Consider the following 14,157-nt stretch of genomic DNA (forward strand, 5'->3'; position numbering starts at 1 on the left):
TATAAAGAAAAAAAATGTGTGATATGTGGATGAGGTGGATTAACAGAAGCGTAAAAACAATAAATGCTATACTTCGATTTTTTTATATTATTATATAAATGATGAATTATGAAGAGATTGTAATAAAGATATTTTGTTTGTTTTGATTTAGTTACAGAAATAAGCAAAAGGACTGTTTACCTACTTGTTAATGTAATTTTTTTTTTTTTTTTTGGGAATAAATTTAATAGTTACAATAGGAGAGAAGGATTCTCGATGTCAATTGAGTTACATAGCTCTTGACAATATAATCCTACAGAAATAGAGCTGTGGAAGTGCTTAAAGTCTATACTTCAATGGCAAGCAATTACAAGAACAAACATCCATCGGATATCCTAGGAAAGCACATAAAATGAAATGAAACCTCTAAACCATTTTTTGTTATTTATTTGACCCAAAAAATAGAGTTTATTTTCAACATAGCCAATGGTAGATAAGAGCTTAATTAATTCAAATTTTGATTATAATTAACTCAATTGATAAAGTTAATCTTCTTGGAATAAGAGACTTAGATTCGAAAATCAGTGGATGTGTCTTGACTTAATGATAAACAATTATCATGAAATATTGTGTGCCCTAATATGTGAAGAATTATGGGCATTATTTACAAGTTCAAAGAGTCACTAAACCATACGCCCTCAAACAATTTTTAACAAATTTGTTGTCAATTCATGGAATAATCTCTATGCAGTTGAAAATATCATTCAACAAGAAAAGAAAAAAAAAAAAAAAAAAAACAAGAAAAGAGATCTCCCTGGATATATAAATATTCGGTCTAATTTTCAACCACAAAATGAAAGACATGCAATAAATAGCACAGAAGGTCTCCCAGTTCCCTCCTTTGCATGGTGATATCGATTGATGCTCATGAGGTCATGCATGATTGCAACATATATATATGTATTAGGAAGTTACCCATACCTACATATAACTTGCTAAGTACAATCAGACAAATCAACTTCGAACACAAAGACATAATAATCTATTGAAGCAATATCCACTTCAAAAGATCTTAAAATTGTAAACAAAAAATAAAAGAAAAGAAAAAAAATTTGCTAGTAGGTGTGAGGTTCCACCCACTGGTGTTTTAAAAAACACACAATCGGACAACAAGCAAAGAAGGAAATAAGTGAAGCACTATATAAGCTTTCACTCATGCAAAACCCTAACCCTAACTACCAAGTTAAGAAAAGGTGAAAGAAAGTTCAACCCTATTCATGATAATAAGGTGTTAAGCTTTTTTAGCCTTTTAAATTGTTTGAAGAAGTCAATACCCGAACCCCTAATCCTTGCGCGCAAACTTTTTGTAAACAGCTTAGAAAGGATCATGTAAGGTGCGCTCTTGACTTCTGCCCATCTTGTATAAAGAAGAAATTCCTCATCACCTTAATTTGTTTCTCTTAATTTCCTTTCCTTTTCTTGCTTCTATTAATCACTGCAACAATTATACACAAGAAATACTCAAACGATTCCCAAGGAAAACATCCACTACAAATACTTTTTTTTTTTAATCAAAGAAAAGGGAAGATATACTACCTTGAATTTAGGGTTTGTAGATCATGCGTTCTCGCAAGACAAAGAAGCCTTAATCCTCTCAACGGTGCAAGCAATGAGGTTGTTAACAGTTGCAACTGACCCAAGAGAAAGTTTTGCTGTAGGAACTGAATCAACCAAAATCTGAAAAGCAACAGTGAGGAGAGATCCTCCAGATGTAGTAGCCTCACCAATGCCTCCTTCATGAGCCATTGTTCCATCAGGGAGAATAGCAAATCCTGAAGGAAGTAGGGCCACATAATCTGGATCTCCACCATTCAGTACTAAATTCATTGCAACAATATCAACTGGTGCATAAATCACGAAAGAGGCTGTTGGGTCAGTGCAACTCTCTTGTAATATCAACATGTTGCTCTGGCTTGAATTTGCACTCTACGATTTTAACAATAGGTTAATTAGTTAGGTATTTCATGTGAAGCACCATATGCTGAAATAGAATAAGTTTGGGAACATTTAACTATGGACCCATCAAATGGAACTTACATTCACTCGAAGTAGAGACACGCAGTTGCCTGTTTCCCTGCCATTAGCAATATGTGCCATTTCTTGTACAACTCCACCATTTGAAAGAATGTCCCACTGTCACAAAGATGTCAAATCTCATTGAGTTTTTCCTGGTAAGGCTTCAAGTTTAATTCTTATCTTTTGGATAGGTAGGCTCATCTTAATTTCATTGTTTTGTATTTCCAACTCTGCTTCTTCTATCAATATCCTCAATTGTAAGTGCATCTTAAGATACAATATATGATTACACACAAAATTACAAAACAAAATACATCCTTAAAAGATAGCCGAACTATACATTTGGTCCTCCAACAATGAGGGTAGTTTCACTTTCATCCCTATACATTTAATTGGCTTAATTTGGTCCCTTAGTTACTAATAGTGCTAATTTAGTCCCTTAAGTTTTAAATTAAGTCAACTTCTAAAGATAAAATCAATTTTATTTTGAAAGTTAAAAGACCAAATTGATACAATAAATAGTTGAGGGACCTTGATTTTAAAAGATGAAGGATCAAATTCACACAATTAAATGTATAGAAATTGGAGTAAATATATAATTGTGCCAATTATACAAGGATCAAAATTGTCATTTTGCCTTAAAAGATTTTTTGGTAAATAAACATAAAAGTTTAAAGACAAAAGGAAAGGGATATGATATGATACACAAGTTGGCAACTTTTCAAAATCCAAAACACGTGAATTTCGATATTATATGTATTTTTTGACAAATATATGCTTTACATTTTTGGTTTATACTTACCATGCAAAGTAAAATATCTAAACATCCTAAAGATATTTAAGCTATTTACATCATATTTACACTGTAATTAGCTTGTTATAGAGAGAGATTCTTAAACTAATTAAAAATAGACAGAAGTTAAATTGCCTTTATAAGCCTAATGTTATGTGTTAGGCATGTAAGCATTTCCTAGTGCTGATTATTCAGTTGTTTTCAAATTAATGATCTATATATATATATTCAGATTCAAATGCCAGTTCTCAATTAGGTTCTGAATATTTATATACCTCGCTTCGAGAGTTCTCATCGCGGAGAAAATCAAAAACTCTTTTTGGTGGAACAGGAAGCCAGAAGGAAGTAGCAGCACTTAGCACAATGCCAGGAGGTCTGCCTGGATCATCTATGCTCTTTCGGGTCATGACCCTTACATCATCTGCCCCAGTTCCAGACAATGTCGTCCATGTGTGTGTAGTAGAGGCACTCACTCCAGCACAAAAGCTTATCACCATTCTCTCAGCCAGTTTCAACATACTCTTTCTTCCTTCTTGATTTGTTATGACTAAATTAAATAGTAATATATAAAGGGGGGTTGGCAAAAAAAAAAAAAAAATATTGTCAATGCATTAGTTTCAAAACTCAAAAGAGAATATTTTCACTAGTATAAAATTTTAACATAGAAATAATGGTTTATTTTCATTACCTCCAATATCACCAGTGGGAATGTTTGTTGCCATGGCGCTTGCAAGACGTTCACATTGTCGATCTAGGGTTGCTACCCAACGTTTTGCACCGAATGCATTACCTGAGCTAACAAGCTGCTTGTATAGATTGTGAACACCTCTATCATCAACTTCTATATGCTCAACCCATGTAACCTAGGGCATAGAAGGACATACAGAAAGAGAAATAAATAATTAGTGTAAGTATGTTTCTCAAAAAAAAAAAAAAATTAGTGTAAGTATGACTGATACAGCTTATTATTATTATTTTTAACTTTGTAAAGGTGCAATTTCAAATTGCTGAGCTAAATAGGCACTAAGAGGACTATTAGAAAAGTGAATTGAAATCAGTCATCTAGCCTGACTATTAGTACCTTTGAATATCCGTTGGGCATTTCTTGAATCAAACAACCAGAAGGCCTTCTTCGGCACCTCACTGCCGGACTAGGGCGCAAATTATCCAAGGAAACATCAACCACTGCCCAAGTTCCATCAGCATGCTGTTTACAGTACCTCACATAATAACTCTCACGAGTCGGAACGAGGGGTGAGGGAACTTGGAATTCTGCTGTCATCTGAAGAAGCAAATTTGAATCTATATCATTAGAACCAAATTGATTCACTTGCATATATAAGCAGAGCCTCCCCTATATAGCAACCCAAAAAATTTAGTAAAAAGTACAATAATACAATAGACATGAAGTTCTGTATGTACCACTTGCAGTGCACCATTATAATTTCCTGCCACTCCAGTTGATAGTACTTCCAGAGTCAATGCTCTTGAGACAATCCCAGAAAACACAGTAGACCACTGACTCTGAATATAATAACAGAATGACAAAGCTTAATCAGGGCTCAATATTATTACTGAACTTTTAGATGATAGAAACCCTAGCTTCCTCTCTTAACTGGTTTATATAAAAGAGAAGAATTAAGCTTACCACATCCATTAGAATCTCAACAAGGTTGATGTGGTTCATGATAACAACAGCAGTTTCTCGTGAAGCTTCGCATTTGAAGCCGGATGGTCTTGGTCCAATCCCACGAGGAAATGTCCTAATATATTCATCCTCATTTATCATAGAGGTGCCATCAAGATTTGTCATCCATAAGGGTTCCCCCATTTGAGCCATTCTGATTAGTTCCTCCATTGCTGCAACCGCAAGCTCAATGATCATAGGTTTATCAGCTTCGGTTGGTGCATTGATCGTCCTCAGAAGGTCTCCAGCACCATACATCTCTCCTCCAATGCCTGGCTGCCCACCAAAACTCCCAACTCCAAGGTCTAGTGGCCGGGTTGGGACTGGTGGAGAAAGAAGAGGGTAGTTCACAACTGGCTTGCCAACATACTTTGCAGCAATTGCTGAAATCCTATCAATCTGGATAACAACAACAAAAAAGGAATTTTTTTAAAAAAAAATTTTATTTTGAGTATCTAACCTTTAACAATATACCAAAAATATCTCATATAGACAAAATAAAAAACTTGCAATTCTTGTACCTCTTCTCTTAAACGGGCATTTTCAAGTCTCAAATGATGTTCATCAAAGGACATCTCTCCTATTGCAGTTGGACCACCACAATTGGGACATGAGGCATTGCTAAGAGCTTCTCTGTACCTCATGTTATCGGCCCGAAGCTTTTCGTTCTCGGTTCTCAGATTTGTGTTTTCATGACGCTCATGTTGGGTCTGTGACAATAAAATTTGGTGAATGACCAAGAAGCTAAAATTGGAAAACGAAAGAATTAAAGGAAAAAAAAAACGTCAGAGTTGACTAATATAATGTAACCCCACTTTCCATTAAAGAAGAGTAAGGTATGGTAACTGCACGATGTTAACATATTCTTAGAGTTTATATTTGTAAAGAACAGTTCAGGATTATTAGACCAAAAAAATGGATTTTACCTTCATTTGGGTGCGCTTGTTTTGGAACCAAAATTTGACTTGCAATGGCTCCAACCCTAATTCACGGCTTAGTTCTTTCCTTTGCTTGTCATCTGGATGTGGACACTCCTTAAAGAATCTAAAAGAATGTCCAAAAACCCCGCATTAAAAAAATAGAAAGAAGAAATTAAGAAGGGTTTAGATTTTAGAATTAAGATATTAAATAAATAAAAAAATAGTTGCAACAATTTGAAAACTTGTTAAATTGAGTTGGAGCTAGCTAGCTTACGCTTCCATTTCCTGGATCTGGTGCTGAGTGTGGCGGTGGTAGCGCTTCTTTTTGTTGGGCCGTGGATCTTGGTCGTCACCGGAGGCGCCTTCATGGTTTTCGCTACCAGATTTAGTAGCACTGTCAAATTCATCGTCTCGAATTCGGGCTAAATCACTCTCGGATGTGTTTTGAGCCATGTCTAGCTGGTGGAGCTGACCATCCATCATGTTAGGCTGGAACATATCTACAGATCTTTAAGATTCCGAAGGCTTATGGTTTTTCAATCTAACAACAGAATGGAAAATCTCCACTCAAATGAAAGGAAACCCACATTTCCCAACATATATGCACAAGAACCTATTTCCTTTACTTGTACATGAAAAATCCTATTTCATATTTGAAGAGAAAAACCCATGTTTAATTAAGTACTAGTATTTGAACAAAAATATATACATATATCAACAAGAAGCTTTGAAATACAAATCTCTCTCAAGAGAAAGATTTTAGGCATATTTTTTCTTTTTGAGAAGGATTTTTATTGAAATAGAAAATTAATTAGTCTCACTAGACCAAATCACTAAAATAATATCTTAAAGTTTCAAGTTCTAAACGTTAATGAAAGAAGAGCAACCCTTAATGAAGATTAGAAGATAATGAGGAAATGAACATAGACCCATCATTCTAATCAACATCATAATCCCCAAAAAAAAGTTTAATTAATTAATTAACCTTTCAATATATATATATATATATATATAATTTTTTTTTAAAGTAGGAAAATGGGATCAAAAAGCCTTTAAATAAAAAAGCCGATTTAAGAAGCAAGATGAAGGGAGAACTGAAACACTGACCTGACCAAGGGTAAGTCCAGAGGATGATCCAAACCCGTTTCTTCCGATCATTGACGGCATGTTGCTCGCCGGAATCATAATCCCGGCAGGCATATTTCACGACCCACAATCACAAACACTTCCCAAGCAGTATGTGTATTATACTATATATATAGCTTTTGAATAGTACAAGTACTCTACCTTTCACCCAGAAGAAAGGAGGACAGTACTTTGTCTTTCAGGGGAATCCTTATATAGAGGGGATAGAAGGGTTTGTGTTTTATGTTTGTGTTTGTGTTTGTTTCCTAGATTCTCTGGCAGTGGTCTGAGAAAAAGAGAAATATGGGATTTAACAAAGAGGCAAACGCTGAATAAGGTGTTTTTTAGGTCATAGAAAAAAGGGGTTTCAACTCTTAAGCCTATCTGTTTCCTACGTTAAAATAAAATAAAATAAAAATTACAATACCAAGAAAGATAGGGTTGACAAATTTGATACGGCTTTTGACAGAGACCAAAATCAGAGTAAACCAAATGAAATAAACATAACGCTCACGAAGATTTCGGAGAATCCAACTGTGCCTTCTCACTTTCTATATCTCTCCAAAAACCAACGTTTCCTATTTCTCCTCTTAGCCCTATCCAACCAAAAAAAAAAAAAAGTTAAAAAAGAATGTAAGAAATATTACAAAAAGAGAGGGAACCTAAAAAAAAAAAATAGAAGTGCATATATAGATGGTGAATTTTGCAACAAGTGATTTTTTTTTGGGGGGGGGGGGGGGTGGCTGAGTCAAGAAGTGCTGAGAGAGAGAGAGGAGTGTAATATATAGTACGTGAAGATTCACTTGTAAAAAAATTTCACTTACCTGTGAATATAGAACCCTTGGAAAAAAAAGGTCCAGAAGGAGAAGGATATCAGATCTGATTTGGGGCTAAGTTGTTGCCAGGAAATCAGTATTTGGGGCTATGAAAGTGGTTTTGGTAAGAGTTTTTATAGTAAGTAGAGGTATATATATGGCTTGTAGATAGAAATGGGGGAAAGAAAAGTGACACAGAGGAAATGGAGGAGGGGTAGTATCAAAGAGAAGAAAACTCAGAGAAAGAGAGAGAAGAGGTAGGCTTTAGGAAATGAAGAAGTAGAGCTAAGGAAGGAGAAAAGGGGAGCAGATGGAGAAATATGTGGCAGCGAGGAGTAATTGCAGAGCGTATTGAGAGGGTGCAATTGCATTTAATGGTTGGAGAGAGAGGTGTAATTGCAGAGAGAGAGAGAGAGAGAGAGAGAGAGAGAGAGAGAGAACACTTTTTTCTGATTAAAAATTTTCTCCCTGGGAAAGTTTATGGTGCAACGAATGACGGCTACCATAAGTTTTTCCCAATCCCATTTAGTTTGAACTTTATTCTTTACATTCTAATACAACTAAACTTTATCTATTTTTGTTAAAAGTAAGTTGTTTAATATTTTTAGTGTTTTCTTTAGAGATGTTCATAGTTTAAATCCCTCTAAATCTAACAATCAAACAAAACCTATCATTCCTTCTTTCTTTTTTTCATTAGTGTTCTTGATTTTGCAGGAGTAAATTATTTTAACCTTGTACAAAATAAAAATCATACTATTAAAAGTTTATGAGTGCTACGAGGCACAAAAGTTTATTCCAACAAATTTCATGTGTCATTTAATTCGTTAAAATCAAATGGATGAGAGTATACGTTGATAAGAATCTAATTTTCTTATTATCAAAAAAAAAAAATGAAAACCAAAAACATGAGGATACAATTAATTAATGCATGGAAGGCGCACAAGTGGTGAATCATAGTTCTATAAAACACATTATCTTTTTCTCAAAAAAAAAAAAGAAGAAACACATTATCTTTGGTTTGTTATTCATTTGGGAAGGGGGAAAATACTTTATATATGTACATGCCACACACACACACAATTATTGTATTGTGTGTAATTTCAAAAATTGGTGTTTTATGATTCAAGTTTAGATTGCATGGAACACAATCATGTTTACAACTAAAGAGAAAAATGAAGGGAAAAAAAAAGGTTTAAAAAACGTAAAGGAAAAAAGAAATTCTGCACACCATGGGTAAGGCCTAAGGGTTAACCCTCAGCCTTTCCGCACTGCAAATCTATCCTATTGTTTTCTTTGAAGAGTTCCGTACGGATTGCCTAATTCCTAAAATGTCTAAAATAATTCGATTATGGTAAATTCCACTACGCATAATTTAACAAAATGAAATATATATATATATATATATATATATATATATATATATTTTACACAATACAATAAATTGATAAAATTGTGTAAAGATGGTAATGCTAAGAATTTTCTTTCCATATCCTGTAAATAATAAGACAAGAATTTTAGTAATAAGATCATGTCATTGTAATTATCACACACACACACAAAAAGGTTTTGTGCAGGTGGTGAATGCCAAAGCAAGAACTCAATTTAATTAGTACTCATCATCCTATATATTTTTCAAGATTTTGCCACAGAGAAATGATATGTCCACAACATTTTTACAATATTTTTACAACAAATCCTAAGTGGCAGGATGTTACTGGTTGTTATTGTTGGGGCAAAAAAGTAACTTAGTGTTAGGTTCAAATTTGAACCAATAACAACTAACCACCTATGATTTGTTGTAAAAATGTTGTAAAAATATTGTGGACGTAGCACCTCTCTTTGCCACATGTTTCTTAGAGGATCAAGAGATTAAGCACATTCAATGCCGAAAAGAAAATTATGTTGGTCTCTCATTCATTAAAAAAGGGATTTTAATCCCTAAGGTATTTATAATCATAAAACTATATGCCTCAATGACAAAAAAAAAAAAAAAAAATTCTTCTCAAAAAAAGAAAAAGAAAAAGTAAAGATAGTCTTCTTTTTTCTTTTTAATCCATAAGATAGTAAATTTTTTATTTGAAAAAGTGAAAAGATTTTATTTTTTTGTAATTCAATAATTAGAATAAGAAATTGAAGATTTGAACCTAAACTTCTTCAATGTAAGCACCAAAAAATACCTGTTAATTTACAAAACTATTGACAATGATGAATACCAATTGACATCATAATTTCTAAAATATGAAAAATCATGCAGGGCCGGGCAATACACTTTCTTTTTTACTTCTTCTTCTTTTTCATTTTATCTCTTACTGCAATAATTTAATTGGTGTGGTATAGACAATTTAACGCTCTATTAGATTTTTTTTAGAAAAAATAAAAATAAAAATTTCGTGTGAAAAAATAAAAAATAAAATTTTCATGAATTTTTTTTTGAGAAAGAAATTTTCATGAATTAAATGAACCCAACAATGTACATCTTTATTAATGATTTCGATATAAATTTTGTTCTGTTAAGATAGAATATCATTGTCAATTATAGAAACAAATATGAAGGATAACCATTATTGTTCCAAATGTAATGCATTTATTATTGTGGAGAAGGTGAAACGTATAATTATACATGTGAGTATGACACTGAGCTGTGACTTTAAAGACCGGCCCCCATAATGACCTTAAATTTTATAGAAAAGCATATAATCCTCATTGACTCTCCCATTTCAGACGCTATATATATATTCCATCTATCTGTATTAGGGAATGTTGAAATATGGCAATATCATAAACACAAGGAAAGAATGATTTACACAAATAAGCACGCTTACAACGATATACTTAATATTCTTACTCGCGACATGTTAATGTACATGACTATTCCTTTGATATGACCTGTGCTACATAGCGTGAATACTTATCACGTTCCTTACTATAAAAGTTTTATTGGTCTTCTTACTTTTCACGGATCTTATGCCAAAAGCTAAATATATTTTCATGCATTTTGTCTCTGAATGAAGTAATGTTCTATAGTCAATGCCCTTACGACTGTTTTTTTTTTTTTTTTTTTTTTTGACAAAGAATGCCCTCACGACTTAGCATGCATTATTTGTCCCCTTCTTTTGGGATTTGGTTCAGGAGTTCAATTTCTTTATTTACCACTTTTTTATTATATATAGAATTATTTACACTTGCTTTAAAAAATACCCTTTAGATAATAAGTAATGTCCGTGTGAAAATAAAATCGATTGTAGTCCTAAATAAGGAAGCGAAATAAATATGGAGTAAAATAACTCATAAGTATCACCAAAAACCCACTAAACTAATCAGAGGTTCTTATTCTCTCTAAAAAAATTAGAGGTTCTTATATTCTTATTTAGGAAAAAAAAGGGGGCGGTTCATATTTTCTTGGATAAATCAAACTTATATTTTGGCTAAAATGATAAAAGAAACTTATGAGTAACATCTATATAAGACACAAAGCATGACAAGGTGATGAGAAAGAAATATAGAGAATGTAAACATATGGAAAATGAATTAAGGTTTGAATATATGTGAGAATGATTTTCATGAAGACTAGGGTTGGTGACATTGTCAACTATGGTTATTGATTTAGGTGGCCCTCTTTAGAATGCGCCCAACCAGGTCTTCCGTGCACAACCTCTCTGCTATCTTCCCCATTAAATGACCCTGAGCAGGCTCTGCATGGCAAACCACATTTACTGCATTCACGCCACTCTTGCACACCCACTTGGGGTTCAAATATATACCCAAAATCATTGATATCTTAAACTTTACAATTCACGGGTTAATTAAATTCAAATGTAAAGTAAAGAATATCTTTCACAAAATCATCAAAATTAAACAATAAAAATATTTTTTAAAAATTACTAAAAGTTATGTGATGTAATTCTATTCATGTAAGACTAAAGTTTTATGTGATGACATTTTAAAAAGATTTTCAAGCTTTTAGTAATAAAATTCAATTGAATGGGCAATTTTAACTTTTGGAAATTCTGGTAATAGAGTTCACCTAGAATAGAATTAGTTCAATAATTTTAATATAATAATAGCATGGTAATGACTATTTTCTTTGACATATTGTTCATGTTGAGCAAGGAAAAGACATTCATGACATGTAGAATGCAAATTTTTCTATATAGTAATATTTGCAACGTGAGAATAGGGTGGTAAATAAACCAAATTATTTATGATTTTTTTTATTTATAAATTTGATAATTGAGGGAGGGGGATTCTAAATCCTAGACATGTATGTTAGAAACACAAGGATTGATAATATATATATATATATATATATATATGTGTGTGTGTGTGTGTGTGTGTGTGTGTGTGCGCGCGCGTTTGTTTATGTGTTAACAATACATCATTAATATATCTATATAAGTGTTTTAAATGAAAATATTTTTTTCTAATTAATTTAAATAATATAATTTTAAATATAACTTAGTTATTAATTATTATTGGCACATATTAATGAATTGGTAAAAAATTATAGAATGGTTTTTACCATATATTGGAAATAATAAATTAAAAAATTAGGTCACGAACAAGTTAAGTCTGTTTGATTAAAAAATAATTATGTTTGAACATGTAATATTACATGATCATGACACACCATCAATTTATATTCAAAATAAAATTCACTAAATCAATTTTAAATGTTTAATACTAGACTCAATTCAACTAGTTTACATCCCAATGTGAAAAAAGTTTATATTATTTCATGTAAACTTGTCAAATGGATTGGTGATCTTGATTGCGTTGAGATGCAACTCGATTGAGTTTGGGTCAAATTGAGTTTGGGTTAAAAATGACTCGTACTAAATGAATTGCGAAAACTATGATTATCACCCAGTCTTTTCATGGTTGGATCAATTCAGTATGACTTATATTTTTCTTTTACATGCAAATAGTAATAATATAAAATTAAAAATTAAACTTGATAGTATTGTTTTTGTATTCATTTCAATATAATTATGATGAACAAAAAAATCAAAAAAAAAATTCAATACTATATAAATTCTTAAGTTTACAAAGTACATAGTTCACTAAGCTGAAACATTTAAGTCTCCATCTCCTTAGGAAAAAATTCTCTGAATGTTGTTAGAAGGAAAATTAATATCTTAGAAAATAAAGGAAATAAAGAAAGAGTAAGAAGTGAAAATTTAAAACAAATTTATAGGGAATTAAAAAGCCAAAATCTCAATTAATTAGGTTTAGGGGGACCAGTTTTTTCAATAGTCTAAAAATCTCTACTTATATCCATATTTTTCTTCGAACATATTATCGGGTTCAAATCCAATTTTGTTGGGATTGTATTTATGCAAATGCATCACACTCTCTATTAAATAATCTTTGAGATAGGACCTATTGATGATCAATTAATAGTAATACTTCCATAACATTTTTATAATAATTTTACTACAAATCTTAAATGAAAAATTATTATTAATTGTAGTATGAGTTTTACTCCTTACATTATTTTTTACTCATAACGTGTGATCTAAAATTTGAAGTTAAAATATCATAGATTTGTCCATTAGCATTCAGCTGGTCCGAGTGGGGGTCCACATTCCCACTTGAGGGTCATGACTCATATGTACTCACATTTGGTTCCGATACCATTGGGGCGCGTAAAGAAACGTGAAAAAGGGAGCGTGGGGGTCCGTGAGATATATCAGCCTCCAAGGTATTGTCAATGTGGGGCAAAGTCAAACGCTGCGTTTCGTTCGATGCAATTGCAAAGTGCCAAAAGGGCAGCAAAGTCGTAAACAACTAGTATTACCGTACTGGGGTTTGTGTGGGTCCCATACGAATATATTTATTTATTACGCTTTAGGGCATGTTTGGGACATGTGTTTAAAAATTGAAAATTATTATTTAAAAATATTTATGAAATTACGTGTGGGTGAAAAAGTATATAAAAATACGTGTAATGTTATTTAAAAACTGAAAATTATTATTTAAAAACACGAACCAAACCTCCCTTAATCTTTATGTTGTGATTTGTAAACATTGCGATATCCACACCATGGAGATATCATAAAAGGGTTGGTTTTTTCAGTCACCCATGAATTCTAATTTCTATCCCTTGGTCCATACTCCATATATATAGCATGAATCTCAAATTACATGAATACACGTCCTTTCAATGACAGTAATTAATAGTGGTAAACTAGTAATTGTCAAGGAGAGAAACAAAAGACGAAGGGAAATATAAATAGATGCTATGAGGATATTTGTTAATGAATCATTTTTTAAAAAAATTTATAGAATTTTTTTTTTTTGACAATTTTTATTATTTCCTATAAAAGTAGTATAAATTTTTTTCTAAAATAGTTTGTTAATAATTATCCTAAATGTACCTGTTAGCATGACTCAAATAATAATAGTAGTACTGTAAGTGCACAATTGTGCCTGGATCCAAAAACACATGTGGGCTCAGGCCCAATGAGCCTTAAACAATGAAATTTGTAGAGTGTGAGCTCGCAATCTAGTTTAGTGATATTCGAAACTTGATGAACAGGCTAAAATATTACAGTATTTGCAAATAATAGACAAACGGGGCAAAATGAACCTCCTCGGACGTAAGCCGAGGACAAATTATATGTTATTTCTCTTTCTTCTCTCAAAGGTTACAGTTCTTAATATTTTTCTCCCCCCCCCCCTTTTCTTTACTCACTTCCCTTCTTAAATACTTCTTCTTCTGCCCTCTTCATCCACGTGTAAAGCAAATCACCCTTTTATACG

General features: G+C 32.3%; 1 protein-coding gene across 4 annotated transcripts; it reads right to left on the reverse strand.

Annotated features, from left to right (window-relative positions):
* Positions 1 to 842: 842 nt before the first annotated feature.
* On the reverse strand, positions 843 to 7,725 carry LOC142637848 (homeobox-leucine zipper protein HDG2). 4 transcript variants are annotated; one of them, XM_075811801.1, is made up of 13 exons: positions 7,405 to 7,725; positions 6,563 to 7,176; positions 5,730 to 5,944; positions 5,462 to 5,579; positions 5,057 to 5,245; positions 4,497 to 4,934; positions 4,271 to 4,372; positions 3,930 to 4,130; positions 3,537 to 3,711; positions 3,124 to 3,395; positions 2,077 to 2,172; positions 1,576 to 1,965; positions 843 to 1,474 (listed from the first exon to the last, which is right to left on the reverse strand). In XM_075811801.1, the coding sequence occupies exons 2-12, from the start codon at positions 6,653 to 6,655 to the stop codon at positions 1,597 to 1,599; spliced, it is 2,268 nt and encodes a 755-aa protein (XP_075667916.1). In that variant the 5' UTR covers positions 6,656 to 7,176; positions 7,405 to 7,725; the 3' UTR covers positions 843 to 1,474; positions 1,576 to 1,596. The 4 variants fall into 4 exon arrangements, with proteins under 4 accessions (XP_075667916.1, XP_075667918.1, XP_075667919.1 ...); XM_075811803.1 differs by having other exon boundaries at positions 5,730 to 5,955; positions 7,405 to 7,724; XM_075811804.1 differs by having other exon boundaries at positions 5,730 to 5,963; positions 7,405 to 7,724.
* Positions 7,726 to 14,157: the final 6,432 nt, after the last annotated feature.

Source organism: Castanea sativa, chromosome 6 (assembly GCF_040712315.1).
Source record: "Castanea sativa cultivar Marrone di Chiusa Pesio chromosome 6, ASM4071231v1".
Classification (NCBI taxonomy): Eukaryota; Viridiplantae; Streptophyta; class Magnoliopsida; order Fagales; family Fagaceae; genus Castanea; species Castanea sativa.

Excerpts from the sequence above, each read along its gene's own strand:
- LOC142637848 (XM_075811801.1), bottom strand. The coding sequence starts at position 6,655 with ATGCCTGCCGGGATTATGATTCCGGCGAGCAACATGCCGTCAATGATC. Across the intron at positions 4,935-5,056 it reads ATGCCCGTTTAAGAGAAGAG|ATTGATAGGATTTCAGCAAT; the intron begins GTACAAGAATTG and ends GTTGTTATCCAG. Across the intron at positions 1,966-2,076 it reads TGTCTCTACTTCGAGTGAAT|AGTGCAAATTCAAGCCAGAG; the intron begins GTAAGTTCCATT and ends TTAAAATCGTAG.